At 31.8% G+C, this 20866-nt stretch overlaps 3 protein-coding genes and 1 long non-coding RNA gene across 7 annotated transcripts; 3 read left to right on the top strand and 1 right to left on the bottom strand.

Moving 5' to 3' along the window:
* Positions 1-101: 101 nt before the first annotated feature.
* crc (bZIP transcription factor crc) lies at positions 102-1861 on the bottom strand. The gene is made up of 2 exons (XM_015932592.3): positions 1264-1861; positions 102-1091 (listed from the first exon to the last, which is right to left on the bottom strand). The coding sequence occupies exons 1-2, from the start codon at positions 1412-1414 to the stop codon at positions 313-315; spliced, it is 930 nt and encodes a 309-aa protein (XP_015788078.2). The 5' UTR covers positions 1415-1861; the 3' UTR covers positions 102-312.
* A 124-nt stretch (positions 1862-1985) lies between these two features.
* LOC112539184 (uncharacterized) lies at positions 1986-3787 on the top strand. Its single transcript, XR_016200234.1, has 4 exons — positions 1986-2553; positions 2719-2868; positions 3019-3239; positions 3339-3787. It is a non-coding gene; the product is annotated as an uncharacterized LOC112539184 (long non-coding RNA).
* Positions 3788-6626: 2839 nt separating this feature from the next.
* Positions 6627-15962, top strand: Nep3 (M13 family metallopeptidase neprilysin 3). Of its 2 annotated transcripts, XM_015932755.3 has the most exons (14): positions 6627-6779; positions 6929-8374; positions 9376-9579; positions 9880-10004; positions 10929-11147; positions 11227-11343; positions 11668-11903; positions 12616-12719; positions 12810-13027; positions 13118-13195; positions 13635-13797; positions 13875-14119; positions 14200-14265; positions 14468-15962. In XM_015932755.3, exons 2-14 carry the CDS (start codon positions 7903-7905, stop codon positions 14735-14737), a joined length of 2517 nt encoding a protein of 838 aa, XP_015788241.2. In that variant the 5' UTR covers positions 6627-6779; positions 6929-7902; the 3' UTR covers positions 14738-15962. The 2 variants fall into 2 exon arrangements, with proteins under 2 accessions (XP_015788241.2, XP_015788242.2); XM_015932756.3 differs by lacking the exon at positions 6627-6779 and having other exon boundaries at positions 6876-8374.
* A 354-nt stretch (positions 15963-16316) lies between these two features.
* LOC107365273 (calcitonin gene-related peptide type 1 receptor) lies at positions 16317-19717 on the top strand. 3 transcript variants are annotated; one of them, XR_001569389.3, is made up of 7 exons: positions 16317-16795; positions 16889-16964; positions 17664-18132; positions 18223-18508; positions 18583-18843; positions 18957-19103; positions 19211-19717. XR_001569389.3 is itself a non-coding variant. In XM_015932758.3 (7 exons), exons 1-7 carry the CDS (start codon positions 16421-16423, stop codon positions 19303-19305), a joined length of 1641 nt encoding a protein of 546 aa, XP_015788244.2. In that variant the 5' UTR covers positions 16317-16420; the 3' UTR covers positions 19306-19717. The 3 variants fall into 3 exon arrangements, 2 of the variants coding, with proteins under 2 accessions (XP_015788244.2, XP_015788245.2); XM_015932758.3 differs by having other exon boundaries at positions 18957-19035; XM_015932759.3 differs by having other exon boundaries at positions 18957-19040.
* Positions 19718-20866: the final 1149 nt, after the last annotated feature.

The following is a 20866-nucleotide window of genomic DNA, read 5'->3' as shown; positions in this document are numbered from 1 at the left end:
ACGATCCATTCAATTAGTGTTTAGTAAAAGATTTTCAGTTTTTTTTTCAATTTCCAATACAAGTTTCCTGAGGCAAGGTGAATGAAATAAATGAATCAAGATTTGAAGCAAAAAATTTTAATTTATCATGCCAACATTTTAAATTTACAATTCAAAAGAGTTAAAGGAGATTAAACAATAATTTAAGACATAATAAAGATAATAAGGTAATAATAAGTGAAGAAGCAAAAAGTGTCGCCCAAACGGCAAGGGTAACAAAAATTAAATAATTACATAAGATAACCTGAAAAAATTAAAATAAATGAAATGGGATTATTCTTTTTTCCTTTTAGATTGCAATAACTGCTTAGCTAAATTCACAAATTCAGAGTGTGCCCTGGAGATTTCAGCAAGTTCTCTGCGTAATTCAGCTTGTTTCACTAACAACTCGTCAGCTTCAGCTTCTAATCTGGCATCCTCTTGCTTTTTCTTCTCTCGATACCGACGAGCTGCTTCTTTGTTCTGATCTTTTTTCTTTTCTCCTCCATTGCTAAACAATTTACGCTTTCTGCCTCGAGTTGCAGGTTTTTTGCTACAAACAGGACTGAATGAGCTTTCTTTAGTTTCGTCATTTTGTGAAATACTTGAATTAAATGAAATAGCTTCTTCATTTGGTGCAATACTAGAATTATTAGATGAAGTAGCTTCTTGTTTGATATATAAAAATGTTGGCGTGTCGTCATTTACTGATGAAGTAGAAGGAGTAGATTCTTCATGAGGAAAATTGTCAAAGTCTTCGTTGATGTCATCTAAAGCAATGTTGTCTAAATACTGCATCAACTCATCTTTGTCGAGTAAAGGTACATCTGAAACAACCACGAAATCATCAGATAATTCATCAGTTGACTCCATCATGTCGTCAATAAGTGTAGAATTTTCGTCCGAAGGGTCGAATGAAGATGAATTGTCAGAAGAAATGTTGTAGAGTGAACTATCGTCAGATGGAGATCGTGGTGGTAAAGAGTTTGGGCTATAAGCAAGAGATGAGTTGACAAAATTTGAAGGTAAGTCATCATCAACATGTCCGATTCCAAAAGGTCCATAAATATCGCCTAAAAGATTTTGCAAAACAAAAAAAAAGAATAAATGATAAGACTGCAGAAACGAGAAAAACATGCATTATTCAGGTCAATAATGTGCATGTCAGATGACAGAATAGCTTGCAGGTAAATTCACCTTACAAGTTTAAGTGAATTCCAGCAATACGAATAAATTAATACTTACGGTCACAAACTTCCGAGATGAGATGTTGGCTTAAAGCTGGAGTCTCAGAAACATTGGAAGATTGTGATGAGGGAAAAACAGGAGGTAATTTTTCCTCAGCCATGAACTCTTCAAAAGAAGAGTATATTTGTTGTGAATCTTGAGAGGTCATCCTGGTATCCCAAATATCGAAGGTATCAGGCCAAACTCAGGGTAATTGTAATTGTTAAATAAGTAGTCGATGTATAAATGGTGGTTAAATATATTGTTGTTATTGATATTATTGATATTATCAATATAAGTATTGTTCAAATTAAAATTAAAGTTAGAACTGGACAATAAATGGTTATCAGAATAATCAACACTTGAGATGTCCGAAAGGTAAGACGGGCGAAGGTGTAGAGTTCCAAGATCACTGGTTAAGATTGAAACATGGTTAACTGCCAGTTTAGACTGGTTAGAAATGGTTAAGACGTTGGTGGTTGCCATTGGTGATTTTTAGTTAGGGAAGGTTAACGCTAGTTAACTGGTTGGTTAACAAGTTGAACAGGGGGCCATAGTTTCACATAGACCAAACAAAATAAGCGCACAAAATTTAAACTATAAGACTTAAAGGTTCGGGATAATATGAAAGAAGAAATGTAGACTTGGGTTATGTTAAAACTGAAAGAAGGCAAAAAGAGGCTTCCAGAAGATAAAGAAGGAGCACAAGAGAGTAAAGAGAAAGAAAAAAGCCAATCTCTATAGAGGTCGCTACTCTCAATTTTTCTGATTATGCGGACAATTATTAATAGATTTTAACTGCTAATTACTATTAATCTGATTCATTTTCTTTGATAAAAATTATTTCATTGTAATCAGTGGTGCCTTAGTAACCTGTCAATATGCAATTAACCCTTGTACATTCAGTTTTAACCAGTGTTTTAATGGATGATGCAATCTCAGGGTAAAGTTACAATTTTTAAAAGTGTTGTTTTTTTGTATTGAGATTGTATTGACCTTAAAAAAAGTGATTTTGGTTTGCCTGGAAAGAGAAGAAAAGGAGTGGAAAAAAGACTGAATGAATAAAGAAAGGTAGAAAAGTTGAACAGAAAAATAGTCTCTCAATGTTATTATCATGACGGAGGTAAAGAGAGAGAAAGAAAGACAAGAAGAGAAAGACAATGAGAGAAAGAGAAGAAAGAGAGAAAGAAGGTGAAAGCGGGAAGTGTGGGAAAAAAGGCCCAGCCAGGGGAATGCGGAATGATAACGTTATTATTATAGTTTTGAGGCTATAATGAGTGACTGGTTATACCAATACTTACGATACAGGTAGCTTAATCTATTTCTATCTTCACCTTTCATTTTTACTGTCCTCATTTTCTGTCTACAGTTTGTATGACTCATACAAATCTGTCACTTTACATGAGTCATCTTATACCCTGACCGGTCAAACCTTAACCTTTGATCTTTTCTTGTCTTCTCTTCTCTGTATAGATATTGAAGGCTTTCTTGGAGCTTGTTTTTTCTTTGGATGGATTTACTCTATTATAATACCTTTTCAAGACCATTTATAGCAACTTGCTAGGTTATCATCACTGTTATGTTAATCAACCATGGAAAATAGAAAGTTATCAACTATCAGAGGTAATGATAATCATTTATATGTACCAGCTTTGTTGATTAATCCTCCATTTTGTTAGAAGTGGCTTATCCTTTCATCCAAACTACCATGTATTCTGGTTAATTAATTATCTAATTGCTTTGATATCTTCTTCTTTTTTCAATTGATTTTAGGTTCAACGGCTTATCATGTTGTCACCATTGAAGCAATTATGTCAACTTTATCTCATTATTAAATAGATATTGTTGATATTCACATGAATGATGGATGTTAAGGGCATACTGTTGTTCAACAAATATTATGCATTGTGACGTCTATTAAACTGGTTTGATGCGGACCAATAATTGTTTAGTCATACTAATGATTCACTTGGCTTCCAAATTCATTGGAATTGGTATGAATGGAGTCCTGGTATACTTATCAATGGTTTGCCGGTCTTAATCATCTATACAATTATTAATTAAAATGTAAACGTGGATTTGATTCCTTCTAGGCTTGCGTCAAATGGTGTTATTTCAAGTGAAAGAGGCAATAATTCAAGAACAACATGAACATCTTTATTAGGAATATTCAAGAACAAAGTTTAACTTTTAGAGGAAAGGAAAGAGAATCAAGATGTCGAATCTTAAAAACCGGATTATCAAATTTGCACTCAAAAATGTTAGTCAAGTGGCTGACTCTAACCAACTTTACTTTGATGTTAACAATTTTTTCATGTTTAGCAAAGAAGGCTGATTTAAACTTGAGACTGCAATCTACACGAGGGTGACATGAAACAATGAAAATTATCTGATTCCATCAATTGCTTTGAATTATAATAATCATTTCTGCACCTTTATTAATGCATAACACCTGAATTAACATAAATGTTTGACAAAATGCACTCAACTCATTTTTGGCTCTGAAATAAAGCTCTAATGTCTCACAAGAGCCTTCATCTTCTTCATTATAATTATCCAAAAAATTATTTTTATTCGGTGCATATGAACTAAAAATTAAATTTTGCACTAATTTTTGATTGCTGATTATTATCCCTTTATTGGGGTAGTTAATTGATTACAATTATTGTTTGGCCTGGAGGATTATTATTAATTATTGTAAAAGTAATGTTAACATGAGCTTCCAATTCATTTGTCATTTGCTTGTGTTTAAAATCTTTCAAACAGACTGGTGAATCAAAAATGTTCATAAGGATTGTATGAAAAGGACCGACTTTTTGTCACCACATCTACCACTTAAATTTGTATTTTTCAAAGGCTTTTTTCACCAAATTGTTCACCTCGTTCACTCCTTTTCTGATATGATATGTATGATGTGGATGAATGCTCGGTGTGTTAGACTTGAATGGTGGACAATATGGTGAAAAAAGCTGGTCTCTATTGTTGTATCGGACTTCAAGAATGGAAGGGAAAAAATATTTAAATTTCTGATTCTTCTTGGTTATGTTGTCAGAATAAGTCATTCGTGGATCTTAAGAACTATTCATTAATCAAAATCTTAATCGCAATTTAAATCTAATGTTCTTCAATAATTACCATTGAAAATGAAGAGAAACATTTTCAATTTTGATTTCAAATTTTAATTCACTTTTCAATGGAAAATGAGTCACTAGATGACGCCTCTATTGCTCCAAGCAACTTGGATGAAGTCACAATTTACAGTTACAATTATCGGCCTTAAAAGCCGCCTTGCTCCAAACGTTTGATCCTTTTGCGGTTTTTGAAATGAAAACCTGATTAAAACAGTTTAAAAGCGCTCATCTTGTTGCAATATTTAATCGTTGTTTGTTCAGTTTACAATCAAAGACCCTGTCGAGTGCATATTTTTAAGTGTTTGTCAATTCAAGTTTGTGATTCATGTTTTGATCAATCTAATTAAGCGAAATAAAATCTTAAAAATTCTCACTTTTAATTCTGGCTTATTATTCCGCATTATTGCTTCCTGTTTCGATAACCACTCAATAAATGAACAATTTGGTTTGAAACAAAGCTATCTTATTTCATACGATTAGCCTTAGCAGACAAAATTCAATTGGATTCCTGAATAAAATTAGTTTCGATCAACAGGTTTTCCAATTACAGGCTATGAGTTTGTTGGTTCTTTTACGATAATTCTGGTAGATAACTCGTGATCTCATCTCTTGAGAGATAATTATACCATATTTATCATCTGATATTATTGGAGTCAACAAAGGTCTTTGACATAATGCAATAAAAATTGTCTTCAATTGAATTAAATTGTAAGGAATTCATTGGTGAAGAGAATAATTCTCGGTAGTTATTAATCTTTCTCTGGCCTTTGTCAAATCAACTGTTGAGCCATTTTGTAAACCATTCAATCAATATTACAATGATAATTGGCTTTCACCAAGGAACAATTAATCATATGATGAAGGGTGACACAAGAGGCACAATTTCAAATGACTTGTAAATAGTTAAGATTGTTCAAAAATAACTGTATAAGCCTTTGCGTGTACCTACAGAAAGGAAAGAAAAAAAGGCAATTAAAAAAATTATTAAATAATCAATGCTATTGAAGTTGAGGAAACAATTCGGTAATGATAGATTCATCCTTCTAAGGTAGTTGAAATAAAAATGCAGAATAAAGCAAATTGAAAAAATTTCTGTGACAAGAATAAGTTGTTAATCTGAAGATTCCAGAAGGGATTTGGAAAAAGAACTGAACTTTAATGACACCTTAGTGACACCGAAATCAGCTTACTATCCATGTGGTACTCTTACTGAATATATTCATACTCGAAAAGCGATTTCGAATCAATGTTTCTTTAGTGTTTACTGGGTCTTTTGAAAAGTTGAAGCTTGAAAATATGCAAATTTTATGTTCTCTGAAAACCACGAAAAACATTTCTTGATAACTGTCTCTTGTTGTCCAAAACTTAAGTCTTTGTTGAAGTCCTTGATAAAATGATACAGATAACATAGATATAAAAATTAGTGTTTGATTTACTGTCAGAAAGGTTTAATACTCACCCGTATTGATTCAACATCAGCAACCATAATAACTATTGTTTGTGTGTGGCTCAACCTAGACTTCAAAAGTGATTTCATAACACGATTGTTTCATGATTGATCCAAGAATTTAATTTACTTAGATAACAGTTACCAATTGGTTGTCCACCAGAGAGACGCATGGTAAACAATAAGGCTGGAATTTGGTTTGAAATTGAGTAGTTTGTTCGTTTATCTTAGTAATTAAATTAGTGATCAATCAATAAGTACAATCTGTTTTTTTTTGAGAAAAATTTTTAGCCTTCCAAGTGACTTAAAATGAACTCTCCCTTCGAGCAATCAGATAATTTATAGTTGTTTTGGCCTTAAGTAACTTAGTTTCATTGTAAATACCAATTTTACCATCCAAATTTCAGGGTCTTCAGAAATGAAATTGCTCAGAAAAAAGCAAATGATCATAAATCTGGCAGCAAACAAAACTTTTGAGAGACATGCAACATGGATAAACACTTTCAAAATGATAAATCAGTAGAATTCATAATTATAAATGAAATAAACAGGCAAAAGTATCAACAACAAACCAGGAAACCAACAAAGTATCATCATCAATCCATTACATAAAATCAAAAGTACAAAACTCAACACATGTGATTAAATCAAATTACAAATAATGAAAAAAATGAAAAAAAATATCTAACATCTAAAGAAAACAAACCTGGAAGCTTCGCAGATAAAAAAGCGAGCCAACTTTAAATCTCCAGTTAACTTCTCCCGCCTTTCTCTGATTACTTTTCTCTTTCTTTTTTTCTGTTGTTTCTTGTTTACCGAGATTCATTTCTCTTTCTAGTTTCTCTTTTCAATCTTATGGAAAAAGTTGAACCTTGTTTATGTTGAAAATGCTGTTTAAACCTTCGAGAATGGTAATTGTAAAGGGAAAGAGGAAACATTTGACTAAAATCAAGAAGGTGAGTATTTTTTTTCTCAGTTTCTTTAACCCATTCCATTCTGGTTGAGCCAGAAGAAAAGCTTGCTCAAGCCATCTGAGTTTGGGTTAGCGTCTTATTGCGCAAGTGATAACTGCAAATGGTAATGTTATTTTTACATCTTCTCATAGGATCATGGATAACATGATTAAAGTCAATTCAATAATATTATTGAAGATGACGATTGTTGGACACGAGACACCAGTGGAGTAACGTCAAAATAGTTGTAAAATCATTAGCCTAACCAGTTACCTCTTTTCAAACATTTCTGGTGGGAAAAGAAGCCAAAGAGTTCTGTGTAAATTTCATGTGCAATTTTCGAATGGTTTTTATTAATCTTGTGTTGAACTGTTCGTCCTGTTTATGGATTTACCTACCTATTGTCACATCTTCTTCTCTACCTCTTCTGTTAAACCATTCAAGTTAATATTATCACCATCATGCAATGAACAATACTGGTATCTTCATTAAAAGGCGCATGGTGTGTGATTCTGCTCCAAGAGCAAACTCGAGAAAATTTTATGCCCACCGATGTTACATATGCTCCATAATTACTACAAGGTGAAAAATGTTTTTCCAATCTTGCGAACAGAGGGAAAAGAAGAATCAGCAAAACCTGTTGACCAGTTCAGATATCACTTTAATTATCGTCTGATTTTATGTGAACCTGGTTTTTCTCTTTTCCTATTCAATTCCATTTCTACCTTTTCACCACTCTCTATGATAAATCCCATTTAATCGTGATATTTTATGTGCTTCTTATGTCATAAAATTGATTATGGGTATAATCTTAGCTTCGCAACTTTTATGATATTTGTTTGTAACAGAAAGAAACAACATCAAGGAACAATTATTATTATGGATCAACAAGATTATCATTCTTTTAATCACCCGTGAAATGTAGTTACATGCTATATGTGACTAACTGATTGACAACGGTCCGCTTCCTACCTCCCTTAAACATATCTTTATTTTTTTTGTTACTCTTTGCATGTCTACTGATAAAATTGCAGAGTTAAACCATTCTGGTTAATTAAGTCAATTGTTATCATTATTGCAATTGTAATTACCATTGATATCGTTTTTATTATTAACCGTTTCAACAATGCCTCGTTATAAGAGAGCCGAATTTACTCAGGACGACGCCGTGAATCCTAATTATTCGGATACAATTGGTTTTGATAATATGTATACTTCATCATCACAATTAACAATGTCACCTGAAAATTCTGGACCACCCCTTGATCCAGCAACCCTTTCAGTATCTAGTCCTATTGAAGCAATGCATTCAGATAGTCAAAATCCTCAAGTATTGTTTCACATTCAATCCTCATACACTGCTGACTCGCATAATCAATCATCATCAACAACCAATAAATTTGGAAACGGACAAAGTACACCTTCAGTTATGATTCACAAAGGACGTTCTCGTCGTCGCAACTTTTGGGACCGTGCATCGCCATTGGAAAGACTTTTAATCATTTCTTTATTGGTTACCGCACTTATTGCGCTCATCTTGTTCATTATAGTTGTCAACAGTTTTGGTCACTCTAAGATTTCAACGTCTAGTAAAGATGGTAAGTTGTTTGATTGATTGTGATTTCAACAATTGTATTATATTTTCTTTTTTCATTATTCTTTTTGTTAGCCAATTTACAATATTCGTTTCCTCATATAGCATTATTATTGATATAAAAATTTATTGTTTCCTTACTTCAGTACTTTGTGACAAGTTACTTTCGACATGCCAATAAGCCTGAATTGAGCTCAAATAACGTTAGGCTGTTAGATTCTCCTTCTGTTTTTTTAGAAACATCTTGAGATCATATTCAGCAATCGATATCTTGGTTCTGTATTTAAGTCTGTTGGTCTTGTCCTTTTTTTCTTTTCATCGAGACTAATTGACCAAGTTCGATCTAGAAAACGTTTCCTAATCATTTGCGTAAAAAACTATTATCAGTCTTATTATTCATTCCAAAAAACCGATATTATATCATTGCTCTAATTGGGTATCAAATTTCAAATTAACCTAATCCGGGCACAACAACTCAATACTGATCTCAATTTATTGACAATTTCATTCAATTAAAAAGGATGTTTAAGAAACTTTACCAGGAGTTAATGAGCCTACAAATTAATTTATGAATCTTCAATAAACAGAATGGTTTGAAAGCATAAACTCTCTTAACATTAGATCTTGATGACTTTATTATATTCAATATATTTCATTGCTCTATTCAACTTGGAAATCATGTTTTTATTAGATTTGCGTGATTTTTTCTCTTATTAATCATCCTCTTCTTAATCTTCCTATTCGCACCTTATATCAATATTTAGCTTTTCCATTGTGTTGTTGAAATTGGATTGTTTTTACTTTTATTTGAAACTTCTGTTAATAGGCATTGCATGAAATTTTCACAAATAAGAAATTATTTTCCCTTGATAATCTATTTCGAACTAGAGATGTATCGAATTCACAGCAGAAATGAAATTATTTTCACATATTTTGATTATTTATTTTTTCCTAACCCAGTGTGATTAACGTAAATGTGTATTTCTCATTCTTTATTATTCGCAGATCTTTGTTTATCAAAATCATGTTTAAGTATAGCAAGTACAATTGTTAATTCGATGGACGTCAGTAAAGATCCTTGCCAAGATTTTTATGCATATTCCTGCGGCGGATGGGTTGAATCAAACCCACTACCTGACGGTAAATCAATTTGGGGTCCTTTTGCAAAACTATGGCAAGATAATCAATATGTTATGAAAACTGTTTTAGGTAAGAAACTTATTCCATATGTTGTTTATTCAATAATGATAACCAACAATTGGTTTGAACTCCAACTGGTTCTCATAATTTCACTGACATTTGTGAGTTATTAGCTAAACAATCCATGTTTATCTTGTGGAACCATCCTAATATTTCCTCATAATAATGAATTAATTTGTAATTCGTTGGATTATACAATTTCCATAGATATTGCTCAAAAGGCTGATGAAATATGAGAAATTTGAGCAGAATCTTCAGGAAATCGCACTAATTGTAACCATAATTGTAATTTTAACCATATTTTTACAGAACAGGATAGCACAAATCAAAGTAAAGCTGAGGAAGAATCGCGGGTTTATTATAGATCTTGTCTGGACAAGAATGAAACCATTGAAAAATTGGGTGCAATGCCAATGCAGCAATTCCTAACGGAAGTAAGTATTTCTATTCAATTCAGCTTTCATCCAATCTTCATCATCTGAGAATCTCACCAATTCACCTGATTGAGATTGTTGATTATATTGCAGTTTTGAATCTCTTCCTTATAATGTTGAATTAGGACTGTATTTGCGAGTTGAGTTAGTTTGGTTATTGAGCTCATTTTCATCAAATTATATTGATAATATTGTTCCTCTTGTGGATCCTAATCTACTCTGCCTCTTAAATTAGTGGTCCAAACAAAAATATTAAACGGCTCATGTTCATAATACTAATATTAATATTGTAATTTGAAACAATATTTAACAATCTTATGAAAATAGGTAAAAATGCTGTAAAGCGTTTTTGTATCCCAATAGTTTACGGTTTTCATCAATATGAAATATCAGAGCTTAACTTCACTATTTTAACTCTTTGTTACTGAACAAACATGTTCAATCAATTTTCATCTTACTTGATATATTTAACTCATTCTTCAACCATATTCAATGCATCAGTTCCGTAGGTATATAAAACAAATTAATTAATTCCTGTTGAGTTTTTCTTTGTAATATTAACTTCAGTACATTGATGTATTACCAATGGTTAAGCAATATTTTTATGAGCAACCTAAATTAATGAGATTCTTAAGATCTACTCATTGTTTACTAATAGAATAATATTAATACAAGATTTGAGTGACTATCAACTCATCTCCTAATGGTTACCATGGTTTAACTGTTGATCTCTGATCCATATGAACATTTACTTTCTTATCCAGTTCATTCACCGAAGATCCCTAATTGATTACGAAAAGGCTGACAGATCAATAATGATCAACAAAAATGGTGTTTGTTTTCTTCTTTTTGCCAAAAATCACTTTATTTTGATATTTATACCGATCCTTTATTAACTTTTCATTATTCTTGAAATATATTTAGATTGGTGGATGGAATATGAGCTCGGATTTCAATGCTTCTTCATGGGATTTTCAGATGTCATTACAAGTTGTCCATAATCGATACAATCGAGGAGGTTTCTTCTCATGGGCTGTTGGAGCTGATGCTAAAAATTCATCTAATAATATCATACAACTGGACCAGGGTGGACTCAGTTTACCAAGTCGAGATTATTATCTCAACAAGTCATCCGACGATGAGGTCAGTAAATTAATTTACAATTGTGACTTGAATATATTAGTGATGATAATTACAATTATTTATCTTTCATTTCTTCTAGGTTTTACAAGCATTTAAATCTTTCACTGTAAAAGTAGCAGTTCTGTTGGGAGGAAAACAGAGGGACGTTGAAAAACAGGTTGACGATTTAATTGAATTTGAAACTCGATTGGCTGAGGTAAATTTTGGTGACATTTACTTTCAAATTACCATTAACATATTTTGAAAAGCCACAAACTAAAGGCATTTTCATTTAGTTAAACTGTTACTCAATTAGTTTGTCAAATAATCTTTCCATGAAGCTGTAAAAATTACCAATTTTGCAACCTTCTGAAAATTAACTCACTTCATTATGTGTATTATTCATTGAAATGATAGCATAACAGTTAAATTAATGGCTTTTATTTGGTTTTTTCAATTCTATGTAAATGGTTTATTTGTGACTGAAATTAACTTTTATGGCTTAGTTTACAATGAATTTTCATATTCAATTTGATTACAGATAACTGTTCCCTCAGAGAATCGAACTGATGACGATAAAATTTACCAGCGGATAACTTTGCAAGAGCTTCAAAAAGCTGCCCCGGCAATCAACTGGATTACTTACTTTAAAGAGGCCTTTGATCAAATCGAATATAATATAACAGAAAATGAGTTGGTTGGTGTTTATTCAATTGAATATTTACAACGTTTATCCGATCTTGTTGTAGAGTACAACAAAACAGATGAAAAACGAATGTAAGTTGTTCGATAACTATTGCCATACCATAATCGATTGTAATTTCTTCACCCAATCGAGCTGACTTTTATTAGATAAGATTTCGTTACTACAATTTGTAACTGACTGTTACATTGAATTATATTTTGACATATAAGTTATTATGAATGAATTATGATTGAATAGTGATTGGGTAGTCGTTTCTTTCCAATTTATTCTTGAATCTTTAATTTTCAAAGCTCTAGATGAAGTTAAGGAATTAAAGTTAACTGTTAAAGAGTTTATGTTTCTGAAAACGAAATGCGGAAAATTTTAATTTGATTTCTGTGCCCAGTCAATTATGGGAAATGGATTACCAACTTGCTTGTATCTATTTATAGCTGTTAACTATTCTATGTGAACTTGAAAACCCTTTTTTCATCATTATGTTTATAGTAATACATTTTAATTGCGTTTAGAGGCAAAAGACAAAGAAAACCTTCAAATTTAATTCTAAGGAATTGCTGTTTGAAGTATTCTAGGTCAATTTATGCGAGTTGATAAACAAAGTTTGGTCTTTGGAATAAGTAAACAAAAAAAACTAGGCTCAGTTGAAAAATACGAACTTCTGTAACTGACAGTTAAACTAATCTATTAAATCTCATGAAGCAGAGTTATATAAGCAACCTTAGTTTAATCAATGGATTTAATGTTATTAAACAAAAACCTCAATAATTACCATTTCTTTTTCAGTGTTCTTGCAAATTACATGGGTTGGTCTGTAGTTCAATCGCTCATCTCATGCCTTTCTAAGCCTTTTCGAGAAGCTTCCAAAATCTTAAGGAAAGCATTAATTGGTGAGTAATATGCTAGATTACTTATGATTTAGGAATTAAATTCATGCTGCAAGCTTATTAAATCTGGATTTGTTTTTTCCATCTTAATAGGCTCTGAAGGAATTGAATCCTCGTGGCGTTATTGTGTAACTGACACTAATGGTTTCATGGGATTTGCTTTGGGTGCCATGTTTGTCAAATCTGTCTTCAGAGGTGAATCAAAGCCAACGGCCGAAGCCATGATTGAACAAATTAGAAAAGCCTTTGAAGATAATCTCCCGAATCTCCGATGGATGGATACAGAAACTCGAAAACTTGCCAAAGAAAAAGTAAAGTTATTGCTTGAAAATCAAATAATATCAATTATTTGCGACATAAATTCACTTGTAAAACTAATTCACTATTTTATCACTATCCAGGCTGATGCAATAACCAAAATGATTGGTTTTCCTGATTTCATTCTTAATTCAACCAAACTAAATGAAAAATATGAAGGAGTAAGTGATTCACTGCTAATAGATTGACCCACAGAGAATAATTGATACAAGATGTAGATCATTATTACAAGTAATGAATAATGATTAACTGTAGATCTTGTAAAATGATGATGAAAATAATACTTTCGCTTTATTATTTTGATGCGATACTCATAGTGATTGATCTAAAAAAATATTTCTAATATAAAACTTGATCAAATTGAATTTATTTTCTTATTCAAGATAATGAATGTAACGTTAAGTAGTAGGAAAATGACATCTCTGGCTCGGGCTAAACCGGTTTGGGTAGTGAGCCAGAGATGTCATTTTCTTACTACTAGTGTATTCAGTAAATATACAAAGCTATTCAAATATTTTCTGTGGGTCTGCCTGGTAATTTTCAGCTTTTACGGTTATTTTACTTAACGGTTATGATTCTTTTGCATCCATTTATTTGTAGCTTACATTTGAAGAAAACGAATATTTTCAGAATAACATTAGGGTTAACAAATTCGCTTTGAAAAAAAATATTGAAAAAATCACGAGGCCGGCCAATAAAACTGAATGGGAAATGACACCGTCCACTGTCAATGCTTATTATACACCAACCAAAGACACTATGGGTAAGTTATCTGACCGATGCCAATAGCATTTAACCTCTAACATCTATTTCTTTCTGAATTTTCTTCATTGTATTTAGTTTTTCCTGCTGGAATCTTACAAGCTCCTTTTTATGATGTGAATTATCCCAAATCAGTAAATTTTGGAGCAATGGGAGTTGTAATGGGTCATGAACTGACGCACGCTTTTGATGATAGAGGTCGACGTTATGACAAATATGGTAACCTCCATCAATGGTGGAATAACAATACAATCAAAAACTTTGAACAGCGTGTAGATTGTTTTGTTAAACAGTACTCTTCTTATGAAATCAATGGTGATTATGTTAGTATTGGTCAATTTTTCATCATATTTTTAAATTTGATGGGTTTAACTGTATCTCGATAATATTTTTTCACCTTCAGATCAATGGAGAAAGAACTTTGGGGGAGAATTTGGCTGATAATGGTGGCCTCAAAGCTGCATTCCATGTGAGTTCATTTGAAATTTTTCAACCATTGGATTATAAGATTTCTGTAACTTGATATTTCTTGGTGTTTTGTCACTTCAATCAGCTATGAAAGAAAATTGACTTTATAGATTAGAAATTCAATTTAAATCTTAGTTGCTTGATAAATTTAAATATGAAATGAAAAATTTACGTTTACTAATTACAAGCTTTTTATTTTGCAGGCATATGAAAATTGGGCTCAACACAATATCGAACCAGCTTTACCCGGAGTCAATTTAACCAGTAAACAGATATTCTTCGTTCGTTTCGCGCAAGTTTGGTGTTTTGTTGCTACACCTGAAGCATTAAAACTTCAAGTCCTCAATGATCCTCACAGTCCGCACAGATTCCGTGTCATTGGAACTCTTAGCAACTCGAAGGAATTCTCAGATACATTCAAGTGTCCTCTGAATAGCCCAATGAATCCAGAGCACAAATGTGAAGTTTGGTAGTAAATTGATCTGTAAAATAAGAGGACCAGATGAAAACAGCAGAATTAATCCTGACGTGATAAAATGGTGATATCAGAAAATTATCACAGAATGTTCAGATAAAATATATATGTAATTCGCGAGCTTCTTTTTCTTCGTCTTTTTCCTCATTTTACTAATCTTCTTTACTTTTGAGTGCCATCTTTCCTGATCAATGTCGGTCTGAAGACGAGATATGATGTAAATTGAATCATAGGAATGAGCTTTCTGTAAAGACGTGAAAATCAGATTTTTTGTGGTATTTCGACCTGCATAGCATTTTCCATCACTTACCAAACATTTAATCATATGTTTTCCATTTTTGTTCATGTTTTATCTTTTGTCTGTGGACGGTTGATACATTGGTAATCATTTAGATTGATATTCGTTAATTTTTCGAAAGTTTATTTACTTCTTTTATCTTGACTTATTCTAGTCAACTCAGTTATTACCAGTTAGTTACCTAATTAACCTATGAAGTTATTATTATTTAGGTCAAATTACCTTTCTAAATGAATAGTGATATCTATCTAAATAGATAAATGAATGATCTAAGTCAAAATTTCAAATATACAAATTACAAACCAAATACGAGTTAAAATTTATATCTAACTATTTGATTGTGATCCCATTGTGAGACTTCCCTTCTCAATTAGTCATTTCAATTGTATTTTTAATCCAACTGTATTATAAGATAATATTGTGAACCTCTTATGTCTTATTTTTAATGAAACCAATGTAATTTAAGCCATCATTTCTCTCATTTTCAATGCGTTCAATTGAATTTGATCATGTCGAGACTTCAAATACTGACCATTTACCGACTTCAATGCGAATCTTCTTTTGGTAACCCTTTGGGTGGATCCAGTTGAAATTATAAGTGACAATGATTCGCAATTGTTGAAATAAAAAGAATGGAAAAGGGGAAAATGGATGCTCAAGTTGTATCAAAAGATTTACGAAAAGGTTTTCATTATCGGATTCATCATAGCGACCAATAATTTTAATATTTTCTTGTTATACTGTATTTCCCCTGAACAGTTAATTGAGTGAAAAACAAAAAGCTCCTTACAATATTTATATAAACAAAAAAGTGATTGTAAAAGCCAGTGTAATACAACTCAATTGTAATTAAATCAAGTCTACATCAATGTTCATCTTGAATTATAAGCTGCATATATTTTAATAAATGCCTTGAATCAATAAATCCCAATCAAATGTTTCAACTAATTCCTCTCAATTTATAGATAAGGTTGTCATTAATGATACCGATTGAAAACTTAACAAAAATCCTAGTTTCATCAGATTTATTGTTGAATCCCAAAAATTGGGATAAAATATCATGAGTTAGCAATACTATAAATAAGCCGATCTATCATGTTGATATAAAGGTATTAATAACATTGGGAAAGAGTTATGATAAAGTAAGCCAATATAATCAATTGATATCAAATACTATTTAAGTTAATGAAAAAGTGAGTCAAGTGATACACTAGCGATACTTGTGTTTATAATTGTTAACTAATTATCATTTGCTGCTTTCAATTGCTTCAGTTCTGGATTCACTTTAGTCTCTTCCTTTTCATTCAATCTAATTTATTGGACTTAAAATGTCTTAACCATTGTTTTTCACCCTTTTTTCATTGATCAATCTAATTTATTTTAATGTTTCTCATTTTAATCTTGTTAATTTTTACCATTCAAAGTGTCGTCTATACCAATACTCTGAATAATCTGGATCAGGTTAACTTTCCATGTCAAAGTAACCGTCCAGCTAAATACGACAATTTAAGTGACTTTGCTTATGACATGTGTGCTCAATGTTTCCATTATATGGACAATCGAGCATTTCAAAAGGATTATCTTAGTGTCAATGGTAAAGTGTACGCTTATCGACCTAAAATAGGTCAATCTAAAAGTGGACTCCGCAATCGACTCAATTTAAATGAGCCACTCAAAACAGTTGACTATTGGTCTTTCAATTTAACCTCACCTCAAGATGATCCGATATTGAAAATGTTTAAGAATCAATTTTTTCGAGTAAGTTCAACATTAAAGTTTTACACTTTTACAGCAAGTCTTTAATGAGTTTATGTTTTAACTGAACATGATTCACTTATTGTATCTTGAAAGGATATTTTCATTGGATGTTGTCGAGATGCAATCAACTGCTGTAGTGGCGTTTTATCCAAACTGGAAAGACCAAAAGGTAAGAGTTTATCGATGATTTGTCAAACTGGAACATTTTCCCCGAGTAGATCTTAACTTTTTTTATCCATGCCGACAAGGTGAATCAAGGGGAAGAGGAATATACGACTAACTTGTAAATATAATCATTTAATCCAATGATTAGGTGAACAAATTGTAGAGCAACAAAAAGAAGTAGCAATCCAAAGGTCCATGGATAGAGAACTGTGTATTTTTTCGTACCAATGTTCATAGTCTCATAAACTTAATCAGTGTTTTAAGTAAAAATGTCATTAGTTATTATCTTTTCTCTTAATCAATATTAATCACACTTCATAAAGAACAGGTAATTTCTCATTGACTCAATGATTGAGCCTAAAGTAACAATCTTAAAAAAAATGATAAGGATAAATAATCATTGTAATACTTCTAATAATATAATAATAATACAGTCAACTCTAAATCAGTCTATTTTGTGGTGAAAAATAAAAATAAATGGTGTAAATAGTTTCATACGATCAGTGAAAATAATAAATTTTTATTACATAAGAGATGGCATTACTTATATGGATTAAATCAACCAATCAGCTTTCTATTTTCAACAGTTGACAACATTTGAACCATGTAAACAGACTCATGTAAAGTGAAACTCTCTTGTTATTAACAATTACCTAATAATTGTCATCTCGATTACTCTTACAATCATCTCTTCTTTTTTAAGATGGACGAACTTACTGTCAAGCTAAATGGGATGGTTGGAACTGTTGGCCTTATGCGTTGGCTGACACCTCTTTGACTGACAAGTGTCCTGACTCTGCGTTTCAACGGCATGATGAACTTCCACCGGTCTGTCTTCGGGGTGAAGCAGTAAAGCGTTGTTTATCCAATGGAAGTTGGCTTACAATTGCTGGCGAGGAGAAGACTGACTACTCGGGTTGTACTTACACAGGACAACGGAACAACCTTTATCGATCTCATGTGCGTGTGGGCCTACACTTTGTTTCTCTCCTTGCGTCTTTGCTGGCCTGTGGTATCTACATTTTTTACAAGCAATATAACATTTTACGGATTCGTCTTCATCTCAATTTTTTCACCTCCTTTATATTCACATCGATAACACAAATACTGTTTAATCTTGCGGTCACTGATACCCATCTCGATTCCCATGAGGACAATATCATCATCGAAAAGTAAGTAACTCTTGAAAACCAGTTTATTTTTTCGTCTTATAAAATATTATTTTAATATTCTACCCTTCTTTCCCTCACTCTCGCATGCAGTAAATCTTGGTGTATCATGCTCTATGTTTTATATCGGACCGCTAATTTAACTAATTATGGCTGGATGTTGTGTGAAGGTATTTATCTTCATAAAATGATTGTTGCTGCTTTCCGGGAGCAAAAAAGTATGACTCCATTTTATATTCTTGGCTGGATTCTTCCACTTTCTGCAATGGTACCTTATTGCATTGTTAATTCACTGCCAAAGTATAATAACAAATGCTGGACTCAACCAATGCCAATCATTGCTTGGATCTATTCAGTTGTTCCCTTAACAGCGTTAATCGTAAATATCTTAATCAAGTCCATTAACTTATTTTACCTCAATAATTTTTCATTTTAATTTCTTCGTCATCATAGGGTAATCTCATTCTTTTGTTAAACATTATTCGAGTCTTCTTCACCAAATTAACAGCCTCACCGGATCATTTTCGTTCAGCTTTGCGAGCAACCTCAATACTTATCATTGTGTTTGGTGTTCATTACCTGTTTTTCTTGATTGAGCCAACTCTTCTTCAATCATGCGATGTTATACCTAAAATTTTACTTTACATTGGACTTGTGTCTGCATCTCTGCAAGGAGCCATCACAGCTACACTACTTTGCTTCTGCAATTCTGAGGTAATGAAAATCATTGATTATTTCAGTAAAACTTTAATCACATCAAGATTACTTTTTTTAAAAGTTTGTTCATTGTTTATATTTTAATCACACTTTCCATTTTTTCGGATCAGGTTCATTTGCTAATTAAACGAAGCCTTCGACGTCGTTTCTTTAATTTCAAGGAAGAAGTCACCGAAGAACATGATTTGGGCAAAGTATCCAACTGATAATCTTAATTTATTCTTGCAGAAACAATTCTGATGTTAATCTGAATCTCTGTAGTTATCATCAGAATTTAAAATTTCAATTTCTTAACTAACAGTTGTTTTACCTTTTTTTCTTCATTCTTTCTCTGTTAAAATTGTTTGCTTGGTGACGAATGTAGAAAATCTTAATGAAAGAGAAACAGCGTTTAGCCGACGATCAAATCAATACTTAAACATGGAACAATCATCATCTCAAAGACGAATCATCAACTGATTATCAATGGAATTAATATTTTTATTTAAAAAAGTAAATGAGTGTATATTTAAAACAACTCAATGCAATCATTGTTTAATACCAAGCTTTAATTTGTGAAGTAAAATTGCAATATCAATTCGGTCCATCAAGTTATTTGGAAAACCTGCCTCTCAACATGCCAGATATCTCTTGATTTATATTATTAACATCTCGGATACTTTCAATTCCAAGTTTGGATCAGGTCTAATCAGTATAATGAACAACTGCAAATCAAATTGGACGACTGCTGATTATAATGATTAAATGATAGCAAGAAATTCATGGTTACTGTTAAAGTAAACTTGAATCAAGTAAAGAAATGTAAACAATAAAATAACCTTAGTGTTTGCTGAAGCCAATACAGTGGATAAAATTAAACTAAACCAACGTATATCTATGTCTTTTATGGCTCTAATATTAATTTAATTTAACTTCTAGGTCAAACAAATGTAATCCTAATTTAGATCCATGATGGTGTTCCTATTCAAGATTGACTAACCTGGAGATTCATTTGATAAACTGGAGATTATATTGATTACAATGTATGAAATTGACTGAGATTTAATACAGTAGCGTAAGAGCTGTTAAGTATCTGTGTTAATCAAAAGAGGGAACAAAATGAGTAAAAATGACAGCTAACCATCAGCTACTGTGAAAAAGGTAAACAATAATTTGTCAGATAAAAATGATTGAAAGTAAAGAAGTTGTCAAGAAAAAATTCAAAGTTACTCAATGCAACCGATAAGTGAATTTTTATCGTTGATTAAAAGTGGTTAGTTCTAGCATTTGAAGTCAATTAATGTTATCAATGTATTTATATCGATTCACATGAGCAAAAAAATTAAATTAACGATGAATATCATTTTAGTAATGTATTACTGAATCTTAACTGAATCTAATTAAACTTTTAGTTATTGGTGGAAGTAAAAAATGTCGATATTCTGAACACAAACAACATATTGAAAAAGTAAATTATAATACTTTCGAAATCAAAGAGGGTGTTTAGAATAAGATATTTTACTGAATGACTGATTGAAATGAATGGTTTATTCTGAAAAAGGCAACAAAAAGCTATTCTTTTCTTGATAATTATTGACATGCAAAAAAATATGAAGCAACGAATATCTTTCCACCAAACACGCCTCCAGTTACGAAACTATTAGATACAGGTATAATTAGGCCTATGAGATCAGAATACGGAAAGATAAATTAACCTGATGCATATTTTTAATTGATTGTACTTTAACTTCTTCCAGTTTATCTATTGCCTATCAGAGTACTTTCAAACGTTGACTTGGGATGTCGATTTAACACTTGCACCTCTAACATCTCACCCTTCTCGGGTCACTCTCACTCAGCTCTTGCTCTGAAAGTTTTCCTTTTTAGAAATGCTAGAAATGATTAGTTCTATAGCACTTTTTAATAGACTTACAAGGGAAGTGCCTTTGCTGGTACAATCATTTTCAATTTTTTTCGGTCTTATATTGTAGAGGGCAAAAAATAATTAGACACGTATTTTTGCTTTTGTTTCGCTAGTGCG

This window comes from Tetranychus urticae, chromosome 3 (assembly GCF_039701765.1).
Source record: "Tetranychus urticae isolate SD_2017Ah chromosome 3, NJAU_TeUrti_SD_1.0, whole genome shotgun sequence".
Taxonomy (NCBI): Eukaryota; Metazoa; Arthropoda; class Arachnida; order Trombidiformes; family Tetranychidae; genus Tetranychus; species Tetranychus urticae.
This window is presented reverse-complemented; position numbering and strand designations above follow the sequence as displayed.

Coding starts and splice junctions, on each gene's coding strand:
- crc (XM_015932592.3), bottom strand. CDS start 1,414: ATGACCTCTCAAGATTCACAACAAATATACTCTTCTTTTGAAGAGTTC. Junction 1,092..1,263: donor CATCTCGGAAGTTTGTGACC/GTAAGTATTAAT, acceptor AAAATCTTTTAG/GCGATATTTATGGACCTTTT.
- Nep3 (XM_015932755.3), top strand. CDS start 7,903: ATGCCTCGTTATAAGAGAGCCGAATTTACTCAGGACGACGCCGTGAAT. Junction 11,344..11,667: donor TTGAAACTCGATTGGCTGAG/GTAAATTTTGGT, acceptor ATTTGATTACAG/ATAACTGTTCCCTCAGAGAA. Junction 12,720..12,809: donor CTTAAGGAAAGCATTAATTG/GTGAGTAATATG, acceptor CCATCTTAATAG/GCTCTGAAGGAATTGAATCC.
- LOC107365273 (XM_015932758.3), top strand. CDS start 16,421: ATGTTTCTCATTTTAATCTTGTTAATTTTTACCATTCAAAGTGTCGTC. Junction 18,509..18,582: donor TTCCCTTAACAGCGTTAATC/GTAAATATCTTA, acceptor TCGTCATCATAG/GGTAATCTCATTCTTTTGTT. Junction 19,036..19,210: donor CACCGAAGAACATGATTTGG/GCAAAGTATCCA, acceptor TGACGAATGTAG/AAAATCTTAATGAAAGAGAA.